The sequence below is a fragment of the Hibiscus syriacus genome, unplaced genomic scaffold, assembly GCF_006381635.1.
Source record: "Hibiscus syriacus cultivar Baekdansim isolate YM2019G1 unplaced genomic scaffold, ASM638163v2 tig00110462_pilon, whole genome shotgun sequence".
NCBI lineage: Eukaryota > Viridiplantae > Streptophyta > Magnoliopsida > Malvales > Malvaceae > Hibiscus > Hibiscus syriacus.
In genome coordinates, this window is record NW_024062747.1 from 2,993,503 (window position 1) to 3,019,716 (window position 26,214).

The 26,214-nt window shown below is 33.5% G+C and overlaps 2 protein-coding genes and 1 long non-coding RNA gene across 3 annotated transcripts; 1 reads left to right on the plus strand and 2 right to left on the minus strand.

Annotated features, from left to right (window-relative positions):
* Positions 1-1,286: 1,286 nt before the first annotated feature.
* Positions 1,287-2,344, minus strand: LOC120126884 (cytochrome P450 94A1-like). The gene is made up of 2 exons (XM_039144936.1): positions 2,338-2,344; positions 1,287-2,238 (listed from the first exon to the last, which is right to left on the minus strand). The coding sequence occupies exons 1-2, from the start codon at positions 2,342-2,344 to the stop codon at positions 1,424-1,426; spliced, it is 822 nt and encodes a 273-aa protein (XP_039000867.1). The 3' UTR covers positions 1,287-1,423.
* Positions 2,345-2,431: 87 nt separating this feature from the next.
* On the plus strand, positions 2,432-21,818 carry LOC120127124. The gene is made up of 3 exons (XR_005516510.1): positions 2,432-2,721; positions 7,430-7,434; positions 21,808-21,818. It is a non-coding gene; the product is annotated as an uncharacterized LOC120127124 (long non-coding RNA).
* A 14-nt stretch (positions 21,819-21,832) lies between these two features.
* LOC120126886 (myosin-binding protein 1-like) lies at positions 21,833-25,017 on the minus strand. The gene is made up of 7 exons (XM_039144937.1): positions 24,980-25,017; positions 24,045-24,786; positions 23,787-24,005; positions 23,689-23,703; positions 23,505-23,580; positions 22,128-23,465; positions 21,833-22,052 (listed from the first exon to the last, which is right to left on the minus strand). Exons 2-6 carry the CDS (start codon positions 24,772-24,774, stop codon positions 22,151-22,153), a joined length of 2,355 nt encoding a protein of 784 aa, XP_039000868.1. The 5' UTR covers positions 24,775-24,786; positions 24,980-25,017; the 3' UTR covers positions 21,833-22,052; positions 22,128-22,150.
* Between the last annotated feature and the right edge of the window lie 1,197 nt (positions 25,018-26,214).

Genomic DNA, 26,214 nt, shown 5'->3' on the forward strand with positions numbered 1-26,214 from the left:
TTTAAAAATTTTCAGATAATATAAAAAATAAAATTTTACCGATTTGTTTCTCATCCGATTATTATTTTATATCAGAAAAGTAAAAGCATATCATATATCCAAAATTTCAAATCAGGTCAACGGATCAATGATTGGATCAGATTTTTTACATACCCCTACATATGAGTAGGGGTGAAGAAAACTCTACTCTACAAAATCAAATTTGATTTTATTTGATGTTAAAAAAATATTTGCCTCAACTCGTAATTTTATAAATTTAGTATAAAAAAATTTCAAATAAAATTTGATTTATAAAATAAAACTTATTAACTCAATAAACTCAAAAGAATTCCAACTTCATTCAATTGGTAGTGTGCAAGGCTCTTAACCTTGTGGTCGTGAGATCGAGCCCCACCGTGGGCAATTCATAATTCTAACTGCCGGGAGGTCTTTCACGGAAGTTGCTCTCAACCTGACGTTGGGGGCAACCTACTACCTACCTCCCCCTTACCCCATTACATATGGGAATATGGGTTTGACACTTTTTTACTTATGACTTGGACTCTAAAATAAAATTCAGGACTAATAGCGTGTAAAATTTAAAATTCTAAAACATCAGTAGTGTCCTTAAGGTACTTGCTATTAATTGCTTTATAGTAACATGCATGTGATGGCTCAATGAATTTTAAAACGACGAATCACGCAGCTCATGTGATGGCTCAATGGAAGGAAGAGGTTTCGAACCCGATATTGTAGCATATAACAGTGTCATTGACTGTCTTTGCAAGAACGGGTTGATAGAAGAGGCTCTTGATCTCTTCTCCAAGTATAGTATACTATAGCAGTAGCTGTTGAAGAATATGAATAGAGAGAAAGAGCAAAATGTTTTCAAAAGGCCTTTAGTTTGTTTTCTTGGGTTTTAAGTTTTAAGAGATATGTTTCATCTGTGAAGGAGGAGGAGGAGGAGGAGGAGGAGGAGGAGGAGGAGGAGGAGGAGGAGGAGGAGGAGGAGGAAGGAAGGAGAAGAAAGAAGAAGAAGAAGACGAGGGGGAGTTCTAACGAGGTTAACATGTCACGTCAGATAAATTTAACGGTGGTAATGTCAGTGACCTTATTGAAAGCGAATTAAAAGTTTAGTGATTGTATTGTAAATTTTAAAAGTTAGATGACCAAAATGTAAATATCCTAAAAGTTTAGATACTATATATATTGTGATGCTTCAACCTCATCAAAATTTAACAAAGAAACCTTGTTTTAACAAAGGAAGGTGGAGATCAGCACAATACACGATTACACTATATGATTATGATTTATAAATTCAATTGTTTAATTCAAAATAGTTGTTCTGCTTATTGCATCCGTACCTATGTTTTTAATTTATAAATGGCAGTGGAACAAAAAGTACGTAAAGACAAAATACTGAAAAACCAAATTCACTGGCACGTTAATCACGACGCATTATTAGCTGCTTGAGATCTCTCCTTTCCTCAATCCTCGCAGGGAAGCCACCTTTCATCTTCGACGTCAGAGAAACAATAAACGATGGTTCAAACCCATCCTCCACCGCCGGCACAACCTTGAACCGTCGTAGAACGCCAGACACCACCCTTTTCATCTGCAGAAACGCCATCACATTTCCCAAACAAACTCTGGGTCCCGCCTGGAACACTGGATATGGATAAGTATAAGGATCTCTCCCCACAAAGCTCCATTTCCCTCCCTCATCTCTCTGCAACCATCGCTCTGGCTTGAACTCTGCCCAATCCGACCCCCATATCATCACCATCCTGCCTATCGCGTAAGGATGATACGCCACTATCGTTCCTTTCTTCACCACCGTCCCGTCTGGCAAAACATCGTTGTCCTCCTCTGTCTTGCCGTCCACCGGAACCGGAGGGTACAGTCTCATTGTATCGCAGAGACAAGCATGCGTATCAACCATGTCTTTAACTTCCTCGAGCACCGGCAAACCGGATTTCACTTTGATTTCTTTGAGAATCTTTTCTTCAACTCCAGGGTTCTTTGATAACAACCAGAAAAACCACGTTAAAGCTGCCGATGTCGTGTCGCGGCCGGCGAGTATAAAGCTGATGACAATATCCGTAGCGAAATTCTCGTCCGTGAGGCCCGAGCTCAAAAACCTGGATAAAAGATCAACAGATTCCAAAGACGATTTATCAGCTAGTTCCTGTTTCTTTTCCCTTACGAACTTCATCGCAAAGTCACGAACTCGAGAATCGCATGACTTTCCAGGACATACTAAAGAAAGCACGGAACCTTCTGCTACTTATTTTAGTAGCATCTTCAAACGCTTAATAACTTTGTGGTCGTGGGATCGAGTCTCAAGCTATTCTCAACCTAGCATTAGGGGCCGCCTACTATCCTATCTCCCCTTATCCCATTACATATGGGAATATGGTCAGCTAATTTTTTTTTCAAACGCTTCAGCGAACTCTGTCGACAGTAACGATGGCGAAAGACATGCTGAATCAAACCCAAAAGCAATCTTACAAACATTGTCAAAAGCGAATCTCTAAAGAATCTCTTGCAAGTCAAGCACCGTCTTCTCAACAGCAGCATCAGAAAACATCGGGATCAAACGATCATTAAGCTCCGTATCAACAACGTTTTGAATAAATTTACGAAGAGATTTGGTGTTGAACTCGTGGCTGGAAACTTGTCTCTGGAACTTCTAGGACTCGCCGTCGATATTGAAGATTCCGTTGCCTAGAAAATCGAAGAGTGTGCTATAAGAGGAAGGACCTTTTTGGTAGTTGGAGAAGTTGATCTTGAGCATGTGCTGGACATTGGAGGGTGTTGAGTTTGTAATTAGTTTTGTTCAGTTATTAATTAGTTAGAAACGATTATGAGTTAGTTAGGTGGTTAGATTGAATAGTTGTGTATATATATGTATTGGTTGTAAACTTATACGTAAGAAAATAAAAATAATTTTTCATTTCACTCATATTACAAGTTTAACATGGTATCAGGCTAGTCCATTTCTGCTGGGCCTGTTTCCTACTTGGGCTTGTTTTTCCCCTTTCCATTTCATTCATCTTCTCTAAAGCATCGCCGTTTTCACATTTCCATAGCTTCGCCATTTTCAAAATGCCTTCAACGACGGTTCCAACGGCAGAATCAACGCTTGTTGATTTCAACCATCCATTATATCTCCACCCTTCAGATACTACGGGCACAGTCTTGATCTCACATCAACTTTCTGGGCCAGACAACTACACCATCTGGAGTCGATCAATGCGAATCGTGCTCCTCGCCAAAAACAAATTAGGGTTCTTTGATGGACTCTGTTGCCGCGACGATTTTCAGCCCCCTTTACAAGCACAATGGGATAGATGGAACGCTCTTGTGCTTTCATGAATCCTCAACTCTGTGAGCAAGGAGTTGTATGTTGGAATCGTTTTCGCTTCAAGCACTGCGTTCGTTTGGGCATATCTCAAGGAACGTTTCGACAAAGTCGACGGTTCTCGAATCTTTTTTCTTCATCATGAGATTGCAACGATGGTCCAAGGTGAGACGTCAATTTCTGCGTATTTCTCGCGATTGAAGCTCCTGTGGGACGAGTATGATGCACTCGTACCGTCGTCGAGCTGTACCTGTGCAAGTGCTCAGTCAAATTTAAGGCATGTTGCTCAACAGAAGTTATTCCAATTCTTGATGGGACTGAACGATTCATATACTGCTATTCAAAGCCAATTATTGTTGATGCAGCCCTTAACTTCGGTCAACAGTGCCTACTCGATGATAAGTCAAGAAGAAGCTCATCGCCTTCAGCTATCTAGCATCGTTCCTCTTTTGGAAACTACAACATTGTATTCCAATGCTTCTGGCAACTCCAGTGCTCCTGGCAACCGTCGAAGGTTCAATGGAACTTGTGATCATTGCAAGGTGAAAGGCCATAAAAAGGAGAATTGTTATCGCCTTATTGGCTTTTCGTCTGACTTCAAGTTCAACAAGAAGAAGGGTTCCCAAGCTGCCATGATGGCTCACTCTGATCGTGAGGTGATTAATTCAGTACCACCAGTCTTCACTACTAAATAGTATCAGCAGCTCTTGGGGCTTTTGAATCAGGCGTCAGCTCCGAGTTCTAGTCCAAATTTCTCTGTGAATTTGGCAGGTACTTTATGTTCTCTTGCTTATGATTCAATTGAGTGGATTTTGGTGCAACTGACCATATTTTATCAGACTTTAACTGCATGATTGACCATGTGCCCTGTACATCCACAGTTAAATATGTTCAATTGCCTAATGGAAAATCCCTTGTTGTCACTGATATAGGTTATGTTAGATTTCCTAATGGTCTTCAATTGTCTAATGTTCTTCATGTGCCTCACTTCACTCACAATCTCATTTCTGTTTCAAAATTGGCTTATGAATTGAAATGTGCTATTTTTTATATCCTGATCTTTGCATATTGCAGGATCTTTACAGTGGCATGATGAGAGTGATTGGTAGAGAATTTAAAGGTCTTTACATGCTCAGGTTCCCTCCCAATTCTGTTTTTTCTGTTTCTGCTGATGCATGTAAACCTTTAGTCAGTTCTGAAATTTTTCTAAACACGTGTAAATCTATTGATGCAAATAAAACAAACCTTTGGCATGCTCGTTTAGGACATGTTCTAACTTCTTAATTAAAAAAATTACATATGTTTCATAATGCAAATTTGCATCAGGAATCTGTTCAAAACTATTCTATATGTCCTTTAGCTCGACAGTCTAGGCTTCTATTTCCAATTAGCAATTCTAGGACCACTACTCCCTTCACATTAATTCATATTGTTTTGGGGGGCCTTATCGAATTTCTACTCATGCTGGTCAACGTTTTTTCTTGACTATTATAGATGATTACACTAGCATGTCTTGGGTGTACTTATTGAAGCTTAATAATGATTCTATTCCTTGTCTTCGAACCTTTATCTTAATGATTCAGAACCATTTCTCTGTTTCGGTTAAAATTGTTCGTAGTGATAACGGACGTGAATTCTTTAATTTTGAATGTACTCCCTTGTTTGAATCCTTGGGGATTATTCATCAGAGTTATTGTGTATGTACTTCTCAACAGAATGGTGTTGCAGAACGTAAACATAGGCATCTTTTAGAAGTTGCTTGGGCTCTTCGTTTTCAGTCTCGAGTTCCTTTTCAGTTTTGGGGAGAGTGTGTGTTGGCTGCCTGTTATATTATCAATAGGTTGCCTTCTTCAGTCTTATCTTGGAAAACTCCTTTTGAACTACTATACAATAAACCTCATTCTTATGACCATTTTAGGGTATTTGGGTATCTCTGTTTTGCCACAAATCTTACCCTCATGATAAGTTTGATGCTCGAGCTTTTGCTTCTGTTTTTTTGGGATACTCTCCAACCCAAAAGGGTTACTTGCTGTTTAATCTTCATTCTAAGAAATTATTCATTAGTAGGGACGTTAAGTTTAATGAAAATCACTTTCATTTTCATCAATCATCTTCCTTTTATAGTCCTGATACTGTTTTGTTCCCAACTAATACCTTTGTTTCTGATGATGATTTCTTGATTCTAAATACTCCAAGTTCTCCTCCTTCTGGCTCCCATCATAGTAATCCTACTGAGTTGGGTATTGTTGATGGTGAACACACTTATCAAATTCCAGATCAGTCTTCTGCTTCAATAAGTGCACCTGTCCATTCTAGAAAATCCTCTAGAATTTCTAAACCTCCTACTTGGTTAAACAATTTTGTTTGCACTTGTCAGTCTTCTTCCTCAAATTTCAGTGAACTTTCTTATTCTCACTTACCAATTCATACTCAAGTATTCTTGTCTTCCATCTTTCAAATTTCTGAGCCTCAATCTTATTCTGAGGATGTTCAAAATCCACTTTGGGTTCAAGCAATGAAAGAGGAAATCCATGCATTACAGTCTAATAGAACTTGGTCCCTTGTTCCATTACCACCAGGAAAAGTTCCTATTGGATGTAAGTGGGTTTATAGAGTTAAGTACAAAGCATCAGGTGAGGTTTAGAGATATAAAGCTCGCTTGGTTGCTAAAGGATATAATCAATAGGAGGGAATTGATTTTGTTGATACTTTTTCTCCTGTGGTCAAAATGGTTACCATTCGAACCATTTTAGCTCTTGCTTCTATATTCCAATAGCCATTATTGCAAATGGATGTATTCAATGCCTTTTTGCAAGGGGATCTCTCTGAGGAAGTTTATATGCAGCTTCCAGAAGGTTTTTGCAGTCAAAGGGAGAATGTTGTATGTAGACTGCAAAAATCATTATATGGTCTTAAGCAAGCCTCCAGGCAGTGGAATCTGAAATTAACAGAAGAATTGGTTTCGGCTAGCTATGTTCAAAGTAAATATGACTATTCATTGTTCATCAAGAAGCAACAGGGTAAAATGGCTTTGTTGTTGGTCTATGTTGATGATTTGGTAATTACAGGTGATAATGATGAGTTGATTGTTGAGTTAAAACAAATGTTGAATAGTCATTTTAAGATGAAAGATTTGGGGGAGCTAAAATATTTTTTGGGAATCGAGGTATTGAGGTCAAAGGAAGGTATACTTTTGAATCAAAGGAAGTATGCACTCCAATTAATCAAGGATACTGGTTTGGAGAAAGCAAAGTCTGCTGCTACTCCTCTAGAGTAGAATCTGAAGTTGACTACTATGGATTATGATAGAGTTGTGCAGCAAAATAATGAAGATGAACATAATCAGGTTGAAAAATCAGTTTACCAAAGACTTATTGGAAAGCTGATTTACTTGACATATACTAGACCTGACATTACATATGCAGTAAACCTTCTTAGTCAATTTATGCAGCAACCTAAGAAATCACACATGGAAGCAGCCTTAAGAGTAGTAAGGTATGTTAAGGAAAAACCAGGATATGGAGTTTTGTTAAAATCTTCTTCAGGTCATCAAATTTCAGCCTACTATGATTCAGATTGGGGATCATGCCCAATGTCAAGAAAGCCTGTGACAGGTTTCTGTATCAAGATTGGTGACTCACTGGTTTCATGGAAATCAAAGAAGCAAAATGTTGGGGCAATATCTTCAGTAGAAGCAGAATATAGAGCTATGGCAGTGGTTACTTCTGAGTTACTATGGCTGCAAGGTTTACTTACAGAGTTTAGTATAAAAGGCCTGAAACCTATGAAACTTTACTGTGATAACAAAGTTATAATTCAGATAGCTGTTAACCCTGTGTTTCATGAAAGGACAAAGCATATTGAAATCGATTGTCATTTCGTGAGAGAAAAAATACAAGAAGGTTTAATTCAGACAGAACATGTTTCCACGCATGAACAGCTTGCAGACATCATGACAAAGGCTTTGATAAATCAACAGCATAGTTATTTGCTATCCAAGTTAGGAGTTGAAAATGTTTTTCAACATCCAACTTGAGGGGGAGTGTTGAGTTTGTAATTAGTTTTGTTCAGTTATTAATTAGTTAGAAACGGTTATGAGTTAGTTAGGTGGTTAGATTGAATAGTTGTGTATATATATGTACTGGTTGTAAACTTATACGTATGAAAATAAAAATAATTTTTCATTTCACTCATATTACAAGTTTAACAGAGGGGTTCGCGGTGCAGATGTGGTGGGACCGAATAACAGATGGAAGGTGAAAGTTGCAGAAGGAGAGCTCTGGAGGATTTGTGTAGTCCATTGCACAAGATCTTCTTCATGAGATTTGGTGGCTAAAGAAGAACCAATTATTGGATAATTTTGGGGGGAAATTGAAGGATTTTTTTTGGATTTTGATGTTTTGTTCATGATTTTTAAGAGGAAGTAAATAACTGAATCAACATCTTGCTAATTATTTTGTGAGAATTTGCTTGATAAGATTCTCAAAATATTATGCTCTACCAAAATTTCTCTGTACCATACACCATAAAGTTTCTAGAATCATGAGTTTTTCGATGTATAAAAATAATTTTTAATCTTTAATTTTATACTTTTTAAAATTTGATAAACTTTAAAATTTATTTAATAGTATACTACTATGAAATCATGACATATGATATAATTTCAAAGTATTTTACTGATAATTAAAATCAAACTTATTGGGGAAATACTATAGTTATATAGACAAATTATTTTATTTCTATAGAACAATATAAGGTTTAATATAAAAATAAGTGTCTAAATTATACATGAAATTAACTTTAAGTGTTTAAAGAATTTTTTATTAAACATTTTTCCGTTACACTTAAGTCTAAATGCTAATTTATAAGTTATACTTTAATTATTTTAAATTTTTATTATTCGATTAAATTATTCTTGTATTGTTTATATTATAATTAAAACTTTAAGAAAATAAAAATAAAAATTAATTAAATTAAAATATAATATAATATTTAATAAGAAAAAAAAAACGATGCCAAAATGAAATTAATTATACATAAAATATATAGTCGAATAGCTGACATGGGAGAGCAAATTTTTTTTAGAGAAAATAACCTCAGTGACCGAAAATGCCTTATAATATACGATTTTAACCAACTTTTTTTGGATTTGCCAAAATGACCAACAAAATCGCAATGCGATCTTAAATTCGCAATGCAAACTCTAATTTTTCAACTCAGTTTCCAAATTCGCAACGCGATTTTGCGATAGTCCAAGTTCGCGTTGCGATTTTCCAAATTCGTTGCGATTTTCCAAATTTACGTTAGTCTAAATTCGTTGCGATAGTCCAAGTTCACGTTGCGATAGTCGAAGTTCGCGTTGCGATTTTCCAAATTCGTTGCGATAGTCCAAGTTCATGTTACGATTTTTCAAATTCGTTACGATAATCGAAGTTCGTGTTGCGATAGTCGAAGTTCGCATTGCGATTTTCCAAATTCGTTGCGATAGTCCAAGTTCACGTTGCGATAGTCGAAGTTCACGTTGCGATAGTCGAAGTTCGCGTTGCGATTTTCCAAATTCGTTGCGATAGTCTAAGTTCGCGTTGCGATTTTCCAAAATCGCAACGACTGGTGGTATTGCATTTGTTTCTTAAGAATTTTCTCTAAAGAGATAGTATCCGCGCGGACGTGTCGAAGACACGTATTACCACGACCACGACCACGACCACGACGAGACGGGACGGCGACGACGACGATGACGGTGCGCGAGAGCCCCCTTGTTCTCTTCCACTCAACAAGGAAGTGGGAAATCCAAGCCTTAAATACTCATTCCCAATAGTATTTCCAATACTATGTGGGATTGAGCATTGCCAACACTTGGGAATCTTTTACACTATCGCAACACATTCTTTATTGTTTCAAACTAAGATCTTACAAATGGCTTGGGAATCTTATACACTATCGTAACACATTCTTTATTGTTTCAAACTCCACGTGAATTTGGAATAGTTAAAATGTAAACTTATTTTGGATTTTTCACTATCGCAACACTTTTTCACTATCGCAACAACACGTTTTTCAAACTCTCGCAACACATTTTAACTATCGCAACACATTTTTCAAAATCGCATTGCGAATCTTACAATCGCGTTGTGAATCTGGATATTCGCGTTGCGAATTTGAAAACTGAGTTGAAAAATTAGAGTTCGTGTTACGAATTTAAGATCGCATTGCGATTTTGTTGGTCATTTTGGCAAATCCAAAAAAAGTTGGTTAAAATCGTATATTATAAGGCATTTTCGGTCACTGAGGTTATTTTCTCTTTTTTTTATCAAAGAGTCAACAACGGTTTTAACCCATTTTTTATTAGTTTAAGTGATTATATATATTAAACAAATTTAACAATTTAATAATAAATATCTAAATATATTTATGAATATCATATTTAAATTCAAAATTTTAAAGATAAAATCATTCTTTCAATTATTAAAGTAGATTAGTTGCTATTTAAATGTCAAAAACATTTAATTGTTAACACCTATACCCGATCTCTAGCTTAGGTAATTTAGAAGTTTCTTATAGCTTTTTTATTTTATTCGGGAAAAATTACTATATGGACTTGACTCACTACGTTATTATGATCTAAGTTAATAAGATTTATTTGTTTTAAAATATTTTTTAAATAATTAGTCACTTTTTATTTACATCTAGGAAAGAGATGAAGATTTACTTAAAAAAAGTTAAAATTAATAGATTTTATTGATTGAAATCACTAATAACATGGTGAACCGAATCTATCTAATAGTTTTTTGTGTTTAGGGAGTGTCGCGACTGTCTTTCGGGTGGGCTCGGAATTGGGCTTCGACTTGAGTAAAAACGTTAGAGTCGCCACCGATCATTTTAAAAAACAAACATTAGGTTGATCGGACACCATCTCACCTGATATGCATTTTACCAGAAATGTGTCGGGTTCAGGAGTCGGTTACAGTCAAGTAATGATTAGCACCCTTGTACTGCCCTTTCGGTACCAATTGATTTGTTGGTTGTCTTAATTGTAAAAATCCAAATTTAAATTGAAATTTAAAACATTCGATTCAAATTTCTTACATTTGATTGGTTGAAAAGTATCCCTAACAATCGAAAAATAATAAATAGATATTATATAAATCAAAGGAAAAAAATAAAAAAGAAAAGGGAAAATATTAAATATTAAATAAATAAAATAAAAAATAAAAAATTATAATTATAATAAAAAATAAAAAATCAAAGGAAATAAAAGATAAAAAAAGATTAAATAAATCAAAGGGGAAATGTTAAATAAAGTAAAATAATAAAAATAATAAGAAGTAAAAAAATAAAAATAAATAAATAATAAAATAATAAAAACACTAAAACTAAAACTAAAAATAAAAAATGTTAAAATTAAAAAAGAAAAAAATGAATAACTAAAAATTTAAAAGACCAAATTGAAATAAATTGAAACTGTAACACCGTCAACCCTTATCCGACTTGGATCCGAGTCCTAGGTGTCACATTGACTTTTCAAAACATTTTCTTTTACATGTGGATAAAAATCCAACTCGCTATTCGATAAAATGAATATTTTACATTAATTGACATAAACGGGTTTTACAAAACATATTAGAGCTTATACTATTCAAATCTTTAGACTACATGCCAACTACATTCTATAAAACAAAATACATATATTTAATATATTCCTGATCCGATATTTGTAAGGAAGATGCTGACCTGTCTTACTCCTCTTAGCTTTTCTTCTCGCTTCTGCAACCTACGTGTGAAACAATCACACGCTAAGTGTATAACTTAGTGAGGCTTATAAAACAAATAATATAAACTAAAACTTCTAACAATGCATATAAATAATTAATATTATTATAATATACATCTTCATGTACACTTTATAAAATGAATACATACATACACAAACCTTATAATATCACATATGAGTTTTACTATTTCATATTCTTATAATCATTTAATTTACACTACTTAGCTTATATCACATTCTACTATCTTCATTTAAGTCGTTTACTTACCCTATTCTAAATCCTAAAACTTTGATCACCATCCTACATATTGATCTCTTATTTCTATATGTTTCTATTTAATATTTCACCCATAAATTCTCGTTACATATTCTAGTATCCTAATTTCTTATATTCTCTTAATTCATTCCTCACCTAATCTTCATTTAATAAACATACATTTGCATAACTTATTGTCATTTGATTCACTTGATATTCTCATATGATTTCTAAGATTCTTATACTAAATTTTATATCCCTTACTAATTTAGCAAGGTTAGTTCACAGTTCTATTTTAAACGTATATACCTTCCTACACAACTTATCTAATATCCTTTTATACTTATTTATATACATTTTCCATAGTTAATATACTATTTGTTTTGTCTCAATTCTCATTAATCATATAGTTCACCACTTCATTATCTATGTATATATATATATATATATATATATATATATATATATATATCATTCACTATATTTCTCATTAAATTACTTCTAACATATAATATAATTATATTATATTCACTTACATTCCCATATATCATATCAACATATTTCACATAGAACTTATCATATATGCAATAAATGAAACTCATACATTCACATCCAAATGTTAAATCACATATAACAATCATATTAAGTTTATGTATATTATTTCTTTATTGGCCCATAAATTCCCACTAGGGGCACTGTATATTTGTCCCGAATGACCACTATGTCCTAAAGAACCACTCCTTAAGAACCATATACATAATATAATGGACCAAATAAGTGTACCGAAATACCACATATATGTTCCACGGAATTACATATATGTCCCGAAGGACCACGTAGAACCCTCGACTCTTGGCATGCCAACTATACCTCTAGCTCTCATGACACGTAACATGGGCATCATTATTATGTTTACCATATATTCACATACCCATATCACATAAACATATGTTCTTATCATAACACTCATATCATATGGTTTATCTCTTGAAATCTTGCAATCATATCACTTATACTCTCATAAATCATATCCACATGGCTTATCTTATATACGTATGTTCACATACTTTAGCTTACTTCACCTTCTATATATCCATACAATCCATTATCACATAATTGATATCTTAATCACATAACAATAACATACATTCACACAGATCATACCACATATACAATAATATATCACAATTATGCTCATATCAATAACATGCTTATATGTATGCTAATATACCAACTAATACGCATTCACCTTAGCCTTGCTTGCTTTGACTCGATCCTAATCTTTCGATTATTCCGGAACAAGATTACGTTTTATATCTACATAGTAATACATTGATACATATCAGTATATTAATTAATATATTATAATCTATCACTTCTTAGACTAAAAGAAATGTTACTTTCATCTCTTAAATAATGTAGGTATCGATGCACTCTACAGTGTATCGATGCATCCTTTAACGAGTGTATCGATGCACTACTTATGCATCGATACACAAATTGCATTCGATGTTTTCATCTTAGGGGGGTGCATCGATGCACTCCTTATGTATCGATGCACTAATTGCATTCGATGTTCATTTATTTGAGAGTGCATCGGTACACATTGAATGTATATCGATGCACACAACCCAGAAATGTTATATTGAGCACGAAAATCCCTTCATAATCCTCTCCACACTTCATATTTCACCTATTTTAATATCCCTAACTTGCATACACCTATTTAAACTAATTAATACCCATTCAATACCTCTTAAACTTCAAAATCCAATTCTCTACATAGAATTCAAGAATCTCACTCAAATTCCAACATGTTCTAAATCTAATTCTAACACTTCATATTCCTTAATCAAGTTGGTGACAAGTCAAATTCAACTTCCAATTCCATTTAAACCCTCTTATTCAAATTTTCACTTGATCACCCTTTATATTAAATCTTCCATAACTTCCTTATCTTTAGTTTTCTATTTCCTATTAAGTTCTCTTAATCTTTCCTAATGCTCCATCAATTAAAACCATTCTTTTAATTACAAGAAAATCAATTGAAAATCAAACTCACCTTAGCCATGAAGAGCTCACGTTGAGAGAAAGAAGAAACTAAAAAAGATTCTGGAGAAATTATCTTATTCCCACATGCTTATTACCCTTTATAAAGGAAAATAAAAATCTTCCCTGAAAAATAACCATAACACCCTTATTACTTTCAAACTTTGTTATTAAATTCATCATCAAAACTTTTCATTTAAGTCCTTGAACTTTCCATCTTTTCTAAAATTGGTCACTAAATTTACCAAAATTCTATTTTGATCATTGACCCGACTTTTGGGATGTTACAAAGCTCTCCTCCTTTAAAGAAAATTCATCCTCGAATTTTCACTGCACACACAATAAGAACACATCTTCTAATGTTCTTATGTTGTATCCATTACTTAATATTTCATTCATTTAGTTCTTCAACTACCTTTTTCCTTTATACATTCTTATCATGTCACTTATCATATAACCAGTAGCATCAATTCTTATCACTCAAATTCATAAATCAATCAAATTCCTTATCAATCTTTAATTGTCTTGCAATATTAACGAACTTTTATTTCATCATCACTTAATTACTTCTTAAACTTTCTTAATACATATTAATCATTCTTTATTTATCTGACTAAGTCTGCTTGACCAAAAACATAACCTTTATCACATCTGATTCTTTAAACTTTATCCTTTCATTTCCTTATTCCATTATTCCTTCATTCATTCAAAATCAAAATATGCTTTTACACAAATCATATCTTTTCTTTCATGCTCACATACTCTTTTCCTATCACTTATTCAAATATCTGATTACTGATCTTTATCACCTCTTCATAACTTTGATAATTAACATTATTTGCACAAATCTTATTCTTTGTAAAGTCTTTGTTCGCATCACAATACAAATATCCTTAACTTCCTTCAAACATATTAATCCTTATCTCTTTCACTACATCACATTTATATAACCAAATACATAACCATTTACAAATTTACACCATACTCTGTTAGCTTAACCTAACATCATCTTTAATCTTTTAACTACATTCTTCATCACTTAACCTTGTCAATCCGCAACAGTTATTCCAATCACATATACTCTTTTCGGTCGAAATTAACTCAATATCAATTTATTTAACTCATTCAACTCACATTCTTACTCATTCACAATGCAATTTTCCTGAATTCAAACTCAAGCATTTCAACTTCCTTTATCTTATAAACCAATCATCAATGTACCCATTCTTAAACCCTTGTAAAACAATACCTATATCACTTGATCCTTTGATATAGAATGTAACTAATTCCAACCAAGGTTGTATTTGACACCTAAAATACTAGTTCTCTTAATCCTTCTGAACTCTCTCCTTAAAACTTTAGCACTATAACACTCATTCCATCTGGGCACAAGTCATTCACAAACCACTTGCATACCTCGTTTTCATTTAATTTAGCCTAACATTAATTCCTTCAGCTTATCAAACTGCACTCTTATCCATAAACATTACAATTCTCTTGTTTCAAATTCATACACTATGTTTTCATATTTCTGATGAACTTACCACCGAGATACCTATTATCGAACTTTTTCAAACTAATAACCACATCACTGAATCTTCTATCATTCTCATGATAACATCTGTTCACTATACTTAACTCATACATATAGTAGCTAAACTACTTCATCCCACTTCTCCACTTCCAAAACAGTGGAGACCCTATTACAATATTTTAACATGTTTTCAACTTTTTTAAAAACAACCTTTGTTGTTCCAAAGCAATTCCTGAGGTGTTCGCTCTTCATCCTGCCTGGCCAGGGCAGGTGAATTGCTACTACCATCAGGTTCACCTCTCGCTTTCTTTGAAAATTCTCATAATTATATTTCTACTATATTAAACTAATATTATTCTATTAGCAAGACAACATACTCCTTACACTATCATATCAGAAATTTTCACTATTTTGTTAGCATGTATACCTTATGAGACACTCTAGACTTCGGTTTATGCCGAGAATCGACTAAACCGTAGCTCTGATATTATTAAATATAACACCCTCAACCCGTATCCGACCCAGATCCGATCCTAGGTGTCCATTGACTTTTCAAAAACATTTTCCTTACATGGATAAAAATCCAACTCACTTTTCGATAAAATGAATATTTTACATTAATTGACATAAACGAGTTTTACATAACAAAACATATCAGAGCTTATACTATTCAAATCTTTAGACTACATGCCAACTACATTCTATAAAACAAAATACATGTATTTAATATATTTCTGATCCTATATTTGTAAGGAAGATGCTGACCTGTCTTGTCTTCTTAGTTTTTCTTCTCGCTTCTGCAACCTACGTGTGAAACAATCACACGCTAAGTCTATGACTATTAACATTTCACTCATAAATTCTCGTTACATATTCTAGTATCCTAATTTTTATTTCTCTTAATCATTTCTCACCTAATCTTCATTTAATAAACAACATTTGCATAACTTATTGTCATTTGATTCCCCTGATATTCTCATATGATTTCTTAGATTCTTATACTAAATTTCATATCCCTTACTAATTTAGCAAGGTTAGTTCACAGTTCTATTTTAAACGTATATACCTTCCTACACAACTTATAATCATTTTATACTTATTTATATATCTTTTCCATAGTTAATATACTATCTGCTTTGTCTCAATTCTCAGTAATCATATAGTTCACCACTTCATTATCTATATATATATCGTTCACTAGATTTCTCATTAAATTACTTATAACATATCATATAATTATATTATATTCACTTACATTCCCATATATCATATCAACATATTTCACATAGAACCTATCATATATGCAATAAATGAAACTCATACATTCACATCCAAATGTTCAATCACATATAACAATCATATTAAGTTTCTGTATATTATTTCTTTATTGACCCATGTACATCTTGGAGAACTAAAGATATGTGAGTTCATTGAGGTTGTGCACTGATGCTATCACCAGCTCGAATAAATTCCCACTAGGGGCACTATATTTGTCTCGAAAGACCACTATGTCCCGAAGGACCACTATGCCCCGAAGGACCACTATATCCCGAATGACCACTATGCCCCGAAGGACCACTCATTAAGAACCATATACATAATATAATGGACCAAATAAGTGTACCGAAGTACCACATATATGTTCTACAGAATTACATATATGTCCCGAAGGACCACGTAGAACCTCGACTCTTGGCATACCAACTATACCTCTAGCTCTCATGACACATAACATGGGCATCATTATTATGTTTACCATATATTCACATAGCCATATCACATAAACATAAGTTCTTTTCATATCACTCATATCATATGGCTTATCTCTTGAAATCTTGCAATCATATCACTTATACTTATACTTATACTTATACTCTCATAAATCATATCCACATGGCTTATCTTATATACATATGTTCACATACTTTAGCTTACTTCACATTCCATATATCTATACAATCCATTATCACGTAATTGATATCTTAATCACATAACAATAACATATATTCACACAGATCATACCACATATACAATAATATATCACAATTATGCTCATATCAATAACATGCTTATATGTATGCTAATATAGGAAATAGACTTATCACAAGTCTTATTTTCATTCATCATAATATACCAACTAATACACACTCACCTTAGCCTTGCTTGCTTTGACTCGATCCTAATTTTTTTATTGTTCCGGAACAAGATTACGTTCTATATCTACATAGTAATACATTGATACATATCGGTATACTAATTAATATATTCTAATCTATCACTTCTTAGACTAAAAGAAATGTTACTTTCATCTCTTAAATAATATAGATATAGATGCACTCTACAGTATATCAATGCATCCTTTAACGAGTGCATCGATGCACTACTTATGCATCAGTACATAAATTGCATTCGATGTTTTCATCTTAAGGAGATGCATCGATGCACTCCTTATGCATCGATGCACTAATTGCATTCGATGTTCATTTATTTGAGAGTGCATCGGTACACATTGAATGTGTATCGATGCACACAGCCCAGAAATGTTATTTTAAGCACGAAAATCCCTTCATAATCCTCTCAACACTTCATATTTCACCTCTTTTAATATCCCTAACTTGCATACACCTATTTAAACTTTTTAATACCCATTCAATAGCTCTTAAACTTCAAAATCCAATCCTCCACATAGAATTCAAGAATCTCACTCAAATTTCAACATGTTCTAAATCTAATTCTAACACTTCATATTCCTTAATCAAGTTGGTGACAAGTCAAATTCAACTTCCAATTCCATTTAAACTCTCTTATTCAAATTTTCACTTGATCATCCCTTATATTAAATCTTCCATAACTTCCTTATCTTTAGTTTTCTATCTCCTTTTAAGTTCTCTTAATCTTTCCTAATGCTCCATCAATTAAAACCATTCTTTTAATTACAAGAAAATCAATTGCAAATCAAACTCACCTTAGCCATGAAGAGCTCACGTTGAGAGGAAGAAGAAACTAAAGAAGACTCTGGAGAAATTATCTCATTCCCACGTGTTTATCACCTTTTATAAAGGGAAATAAAAATATTTCCTGAAAAATGACCATAATACCCTTATTACTTTCAAACTTTGCTATTAAATCCATTATCAAAACTTTTCATTTAAGTCCCTGAACTTTCCATCTTTTTGAAATTGGTCACTAAATTTACCAAAATTCTATTTTGGTCATTGACCCGACTTTTGGGATGTTACAGAAATTGATGGATTAAATTGGTACTAAAAATGAGCTGCAAGATAAAAATAAAGAGTTAGAGGGGTTAAATTGTAAAAAATGTAAATTATAAATAGGGATCGAATTGAATAAATTGAAAATTCAGAGGCCATATTGCATATAGTGACCAAAATGAATTATACTTCAAAAATTGAGGGACGGCGGAAAAGGTTTAACTATTGGCTAATTGCAACTTAGTCCCCGTATATAAATGGGCCAAAACCCCTCAATTCACCTCACTTCCTCATTTCCCTCAAAATATCCTCTCCCTCATATCCCCCAAATCCTCTCAACTCTCCCCATCCGGCCAAAGGGCCGATCTCCGCTTCGGCGACTCCCCCACCGTATAGGCTGCCACCGACCACCGCTCCGACGACGCTCCAAGTGGCTGGAAAAACCAAACTTGCACCAAATGCACTCCTCTACACCCTAAACAAGAATCCGAAACTCGATTCCTCTAAAAGTACCCAAACGTCGTAGATCTAAGCCGAGATTGTTCGACTTCCTCACCTTTTCATTGGCGGTGCTTCAAGGTTTGGTGGTCGCTCGTCTCCTAACCTCGCAAAGCTAAGTAGCCCTTCTCGTTATGTATATTATTTGTAGCTTGATAAGATTATCATTCTTTCAATTATTATAGTAGATTAGTTGCTATTTAAATGTCAAAAACATTTAAGCTTAGGTAATTTAGAAGTTTCTTATAGCCTTTTTATTTTATTCGGGAAAAATTACTACATGGACTTGACTCACTATGTTATTATGGTCTTAGTTAATAAGATTTATTTGTTTTAAAATAATTTTCAAATAATTAGTCATTTTTTAATTACATGTAGGAAAGAGATAAATATTTACTTTGAAAAAAGTTAAGATTAATAAATTTTATTAATTGAAATCATGAATAACGTGACGAATCAAATCTATCTAATAATTTTTCGTGTTTAGGGAGGAACCCTTGTTACATAAGCTAAGCAATGAATAATTAATTATTTCAATCTCAATAAATTATAAATTAGTTTTCTAATGAGCGGTACATCTAAAATTTCGATTCCATATTAATTAGTTCGTCTTCCTTAAAAAATAGTAAATAAATTTAATTTGATTTGATTGATATTTTTATTAATATAGTATATATTAAAAATTTATTCGTAGGATACGTGACAGTTAGAATCCAATTTTATAATCATATTCTTTGTATTTGTTCGTACCTAATGATTAGGAACGTAAAAGGTGTGAAAAGTGTTGATTTTTTTGGTAAACTACACGTTTAGCCGCTAAACTATTAATTTTATTATATTTTGATACTAAAACTTTCATTTATTTCAAAATAATATCTAACGTTTATTTTTTATTTGTTTTGGTATCTCGCCGCTAAAAACTTAGTAGAACTATTAAAAGATGACACTTTTTATGAGTAAGTTACATCATTCATCATCAACTATCTTTTCACTCCTATTTTTATCACTGAAGTTTAATTTTTTAATTTAATTAGTTAACTTTCAAATTACTCCTAATTTAATTACTTTAACTTTCAAATTTATTTTTTATTTTAATTTCATATTAATAAAATAATAATAAAAATTTCATGTCACAAAAATTATTAATAGGAGTGAGAAGATAGTTAAACAATGAATGATGTAATTTATCTATAGAAAAATGACAAGTGCAATAGTTCCTTAAGTTTTTAACAACGAGGTACTAAAATGAAACAAAAATAAAAGTTTGGTAGGTTTTGAAATAAATGAAAGTTTAGGTGCTAAAATGAAACAAAACTGATAATTTGAATATTAAAGGTGTAATTTACCCTTTTTAATGAAATTTCGTATCAATGATGGAGCTTGAGAATTAAGAGTACAGAACAACTACGTTAGTCTTCACAGCTTGATCTGGAGTCCATGCAAAAGGAAGTGTAGGGTTGTCAGATAGTGGCGGATCTAGAAATTAAAAAATGGTGTCTAAAATTTTAATATTTTATTTTAAAAAATTTGGTATGCAAATTTTTTTTTTTTTTTCTATTCCTATTAACAAATTAAATTGAATTTAACATTTTTTCAAAATAATGGGTGTGCAATGGCTCCCCTAAGGAGCATGTACATCCGCCCCTGTTGTCGGATAACCTTACGTATAAAACAAGTGTGAAGTGTGAACAAATGAAAATTCATCTTATTTCATAAGAGCAAGGCGGTTGCCGATGTTATAAACGTCAGCAAAGACGTACACCACCAAATTGGCAAAGCTCCGACGCCAATGGCAAACTATTTTTAGAATGGACATGTGGAGGTCACAAGAACGTGCCGAAAGAGGCAAAACTAAACACTCCTTTCGTCTCTTTATATCGTATTTTCTTTTAGAAAAATAAGGTATGTGTAAATGATCTTTATAGCTATTATATTATTGGATTCATTTTATTCTTATCATTGAATATTTTTTTATATTTATATTTTACCTGTTAAAGAAATTAGTAGCGTGGTAAATAATAAATTTATTAATAATGTATTTTATTTATATTATTTATACATTCAATCATTAGATTCTAAATCATATTAATCCAATCAGTTAAAATCTCAAAATTTATTAATTTTATTAGTATGGTCTCATCATCAAACTAATCATTCCGACACAAATCTAATCCTCAAAACTTACATATTATTTGCTTAGATAAATTTACATGTATTATATCTAAAGAAAACAACAAAAGCTGCTACAGATCAATGACAAGAGCACCCCACAAAAAAGTCAGATGCTCAAGCTATATACAAATGTTCATTTACATGATTAGTCATATCTATACGCTTCCCATAAAGCTTAATTCTAAAACATTTTAAGATGATTAGTCATCGAACTAACTTTATTCTAAAAATTTTCTATTTTTTCTTTTCACTCACACCATGTATAAAAAGCCACTCCAAACTAATTTTAAGATGAGAGTAGGAAAGGACTAACCCTTCAAGCGCGTAAAATCTCAGACGAGCTCTTACTCCCACGACCCAACCGTCAAATCATATTAAGTTGATCTTAATTCTAAATATTTTAATATATTTAACTCTCGTATTTAGATTTTTTATCAGTTTAACCCTCCACATTTACAAATTTAACTATCTATATTTATAAAGTTATCAAATTAATCTTAAAAACAATTTTACTCCATATATATATATATATATCAATTTAATCTTAATTTAAAATAATTCAATTAATTTAATCTTTCATATTTAAAAATTCCATCAAATTAGGCATATTATGAGTATTACATCCGTAATGGAGGTGACTGTGAGGATGGTCCTACCATTGAAGAGGGAGGCAATAGTGAAATTCCAATAGGATTGAGTATCTCATCAAGATAAAGAATGGTCCTACCATTGAAAGAGGGAGGCAATAGTGAAACTCCAATACGATTGAGTATTTCATCATAGATAAAGAGTGACATCGACGATTTGGATTATCTTACAACTGAAATTTTAATTTAAAAGGTTCTGATTTGGGTTAACATTTAATAATGGGTGTCTTAATATTATCTTTACTACCTTCACTTGTCGAGTCATAAATTTTCATATATATGTATATTATACAAGTATATAACATTACTATGGGGTGGCACCAAGTGAATGAAGAAGAATATGCTTATATTGGGATTTTTCTCAAGTTTACAATTAAAGATTAAAAAAAATGGTTGAACAAAAGAATCACGCCAGTCTACAACTTAGCCACACAAGTGTTTCAGAAACATAGGTAAGTAATCATTTTTTTTACTGTTTTACCCCCCATATCTGATCACTCTAGGGCGTTGCCTTGTTTGTAAACTCATGCACTCCTGCTACTAGCTAGTTACCCTCAGTCTGGGACGCACCTGAAATACGTTGAAAATCAATCAGAATAGAATTCAGGGTTTAGGGTTTACAATTTCAGGGTTTAAAATGCATACCTTTTACACAATGCACATAGAGCTCACAGAACAGACGGGTCCATGGTCTTTAACCCAATTTTCTTTACTTCTCGTAGTAGATGAAGTATCTCCTGAATTAGAAACAGTCCCTCCTTTCCTTGTTTAAGACAACTTAATGAATGCTGAAGAAAACTACAGTCTGCCTCTAGTGCTTCCAACCTCTCATTCAGCTCTGAAATTTCATTTTCAAGAGCTTCCAACCCATTTTCTCTGCATTCTTCACCATCCCCCTCCCCATTGGAAACCGTATCACCACTTTCCCTGCTCACTGCTTCATCTTTGCTTGTTGAAGCACTTGAACTCTCTTGAGAAGGACCGGTTCCATTAGTCACCGTTAAAGCTTTCGGCTCTCGTTTTTCGTAATTTTCGTTTTCGGAGTGTTCTCTATCGGAGAAGTCTCGTGAAGCCCCATACTGAGCAAGCTTGCTAAGTTTCTTCTCCAACTTTTGCAACAGGTGAGAGATGTACAACTTCTCGTCTTCAATTTCGGACCATGCGTTTATGACTACGGGTTCATCCTCAACTACAAAAGCCTCGGGGAATCCTGTTTCTAAGGTATTTTTCGTATCAACTTTCTTGGAACATGTGGTTGCCTCATTTTCTATATCATCTTTATTGGAATATGTGGTTGTATTCACCGTCCGAACATGTTCATTGTCTAAGTCGACGTTTGCGTCGGGTCCGGTCTTGTTTGGTATTTCATCAGGGAAGTTCATTCTGTAATATTCAAGCTCTGCTTCAAGATCTTGTAATTCCCTCTCCTTTTCTGTCAGAAGATCGTTAGCTTTCTCCAAGGCTTCGACGTCATATTCGGCTTGCTCTTCCATCATCCTCAGGTACTGCAGGGCCTCCATGCGGAGAGATGCCTTCTCTTCTTGCAACCTCGTGATCATTGCCATTGCCTGATATGCAGCAATTGCAGAAGCGTTTCTTTCTTCCTCTAATTCCTTAGATAATGCATTTATGTACTCCCGGGCATTATCGAGCCTATCTACTAGACTTTCACCTTCGGTGACACTGCTTTCATCGAAAGGTTTGAGGCCATTGGATTCAGTTATTGCCTCGACGAACAGGTTCTGAAGATTCCGAACCTCAACAGAGTTGGAATCGGTTCTCAGCAATTCAGCTGCACGATCTTGTAACTCGGGACTTAAATAGTTCAACGAAATTTGATTACCTTCTCCATTAGAATTCTGCGCCGGCAATGACTTAAGACCTTCATTACCTCCATTGTTTTTAGTATCAGCAACAACTCGATCAGTATCGGCACTGGTACAAGTTTCGGTGCTTATCGACTTTGTGATTTCGTCGTTCTTGTTGAGAGAAATATTTTCACTTTTACTTGCTGGTGATGACTTAAGATCTCCACTATCCCCATTAGTGTAAGCTAGCATATATTTTATAACAAACTCGGGTGCACTCCGATCCCCAGCAATTAAATTTAGCCTGGATGTATCGGTCACAACTCGGCCAGATTCGAGACGAGCTCCAGCTGATGTGTTCATGATTTCGTCGTTGTTATTGACAGAAGTATTTTCAGTATTACTTGCTGCCATTGCAAACCCTTCCAGATATTAGTCATAACAACATAAGATCTGCAAAAACATACACAAAGAGAGAGAAACAGAGAGAGCTTACAATTGTCTGAAAATGATTCGATAGGAACATCCTTAACATTATCGGGATTCGAAGTTTCAGCCAGAGAAATAAGATCAGCCAGTAATGCAGCACTGAAGCTCGGATCTTCCGTAAGGTCAAATGAAGGACAATCATCAAGAGAAACAAGCCCAGGGAGGTCATTGAAATTTCCCTTCTCATCTGCCAGTTTCTCTTTATTCTCACTCACTCGAGCCAAACATCTCACATCACGAGATTCAATAGCATCAGGCTGTTTCTTAGGCTCGTTCTCAATTACATCACGAACTACGCTGTTGGCGTGGAGATTATCAGCCAACGGAAACCCGGATTTGAATTCAGAAGTGATCTTTAGCTCAGTGTCTCCTACATGAGATGCTGCTGCTGCACAACACTTATGGCTAATTTTCTTCAAGTAATGTGAAAGACTTAAGCTACGAGACACGTTCAACTTCGAAATCGTCGTGTCATGTGATTTTAAGTGAAGTAATGTATGTGAATCTGATCTTCCAACCCACGGTTTGTTGCAGCATAGGCACAACCTTATGACCCCATCGGGAACCGAGCTTCGAAAACCAAATTTTCCATCATACCCTAGTTTTCCTTCAATGAGTCTCTGCGTATCCGAGTCGGATTCGTGTCCTTGGAGATGTGACGACAGACATTCGTCACACATACCACGACCATCGACGAGCTTGTCGTGGATGTTGCAGGAAAGCAAGAATGAAATCTCCGATCTATGGTGGCGGCAAAATAGATTCTGATAAAATCCTTCTTTTACTTTCCCGAAAATATGATCGAGCCGCGAGCATAGAATGCAAGGGCTTTGCAGTTCACAGTAGTTTGCAAAACTGGTAAGCATATAAGATAAGGCAGCATCAATGAACAGCAGAAAGATAAGAATCCATTCACAAGCAGCATACTTTAGGACCCTTGTAAACCCCTTCAAATTCCTTTGTGAATTGGAAAATGAAGTGGCGGTTGCAGTCATTTTCCAAAATTGCTCTTGGGACTGGATGATAATCCAGAACAACTAGCAATACAAACCTGAGATAAATGCAGAATAAACAAACCCAATTAAATCGAAACCCAATACCTAACATCTTACCTATTAAATTCGAAATGAAAGAAAACTCAATTATGAGAATCTATTGATTCATAGATAACAAATACAATAAGCGAAGATGATTCAGAACTGAAGAATACCTTAACTGGATTATTCAACGCAGATGATCACTGTTATTGAGATTCGGGATGACAGTGTCAGATATACATATACATATGTTTAATATGTATACATATATATCTGACACCGGTAATGTTTTCTTATGTTTAGAAAAGCATCACCATATCCCTGAACCCGAATGAAATTGATACGAAACATCCATCTTGTAGATGATAAATAACGAAGAAGAAGAAGAAGGAGAAAAGGGAACGTGGAGTACTTTTGTCCGGGAAAAAATGATTGACCGTTAAAACTAACTCTCATGATTAGCCATAGGTTCCAAATAAAGAAAAGCTTTATAATATCACATTTGTTAAGCTTTCACCACGTCATATATTAAAACCAAATCTCGTTTGCTTCTGTGGAATATCGTTAGAATTGTATATAATTAAGGGTAAAGTACACAAATGGTACCTCGACTATAGTACATTACTTTATTGAATCATTTGACCATTAAAAGTTCCAAAGTAGTCTTCTGACTATAGGGTGTTGCTTTGTTGAGTCCTCTGACTATTCAAAGTTACAAAATGATCACCTAACTATCCATATGTTCCAAACTCGTCATTTTTCGTTAAAAGATTGACAACAATCTGAGTTGGACGTTAAATTACTAACTGTGATATGATGAAATTTGATCATAGAATCTTGAACGACTATCATATCTTAGTCAACACATTAATGTCCATTTCAAACGACCGTCAATTTTTTAATGAAAAATAATGAGTTTGGAATATATGAATAATCGGTTGACCATTTTATAACTTTTAATAGTTGATAGACTCGACAAAGCAACAACCTATAGTCAGAAGACTATCATATCTTAGTGAACATGTTAATGTCCAGTTCAAATGACCGTCAAATTTTTAATGAAAAATAATGAGTTTGGAACATATGAATAATCGGCTGACCATTTTGTAACTTTTAATAGTTGATAGACTCGACAAAGTAACTGTCTATAGTAAAAGGAAAATTTTATAACTTTTAATAATCAGGAGACTCAACAAAACAACATCCTATAATCGATAGACCATTTATATACTTTATCTTATAATTAAATCGTTTTATTGTCAAGATTAGAATTATAAATCAAAATAATTGAAAAATCTAAATTAATATATATTTTTAAAAAATATTTAATTATAAAAAAAAAAATTACTTTTATCAAATCAAACGTATCTAAATGCAATTAATTAAATTAGTTTATTT

Excerpts from the sequence above, each read along its gene's own strand:
- LOC120126886 (XM_039144937.1), bottom strand. The coding sequence starts at position 24,774 with ATGACTGCAACCGCCACTTCATTTTCCAATTCACAAAGGAATTTGAAG. Across the intron at positions 24,006-24,044 it reads TGTAATTGAGAACGAGCCTA|GTTTGGCTCGAGTGAGTGAG; the intron begins AGAAACAGCCTG and ends GTGATGTGAGAT. Across the intron at positions 23,466-23,504 it reads GGGGATAGTGGAGATCTTAA|CAAGAACGACGAAATCACAA; the intron begins GTCATCACCAGC and ends TATTTCTCTCAA.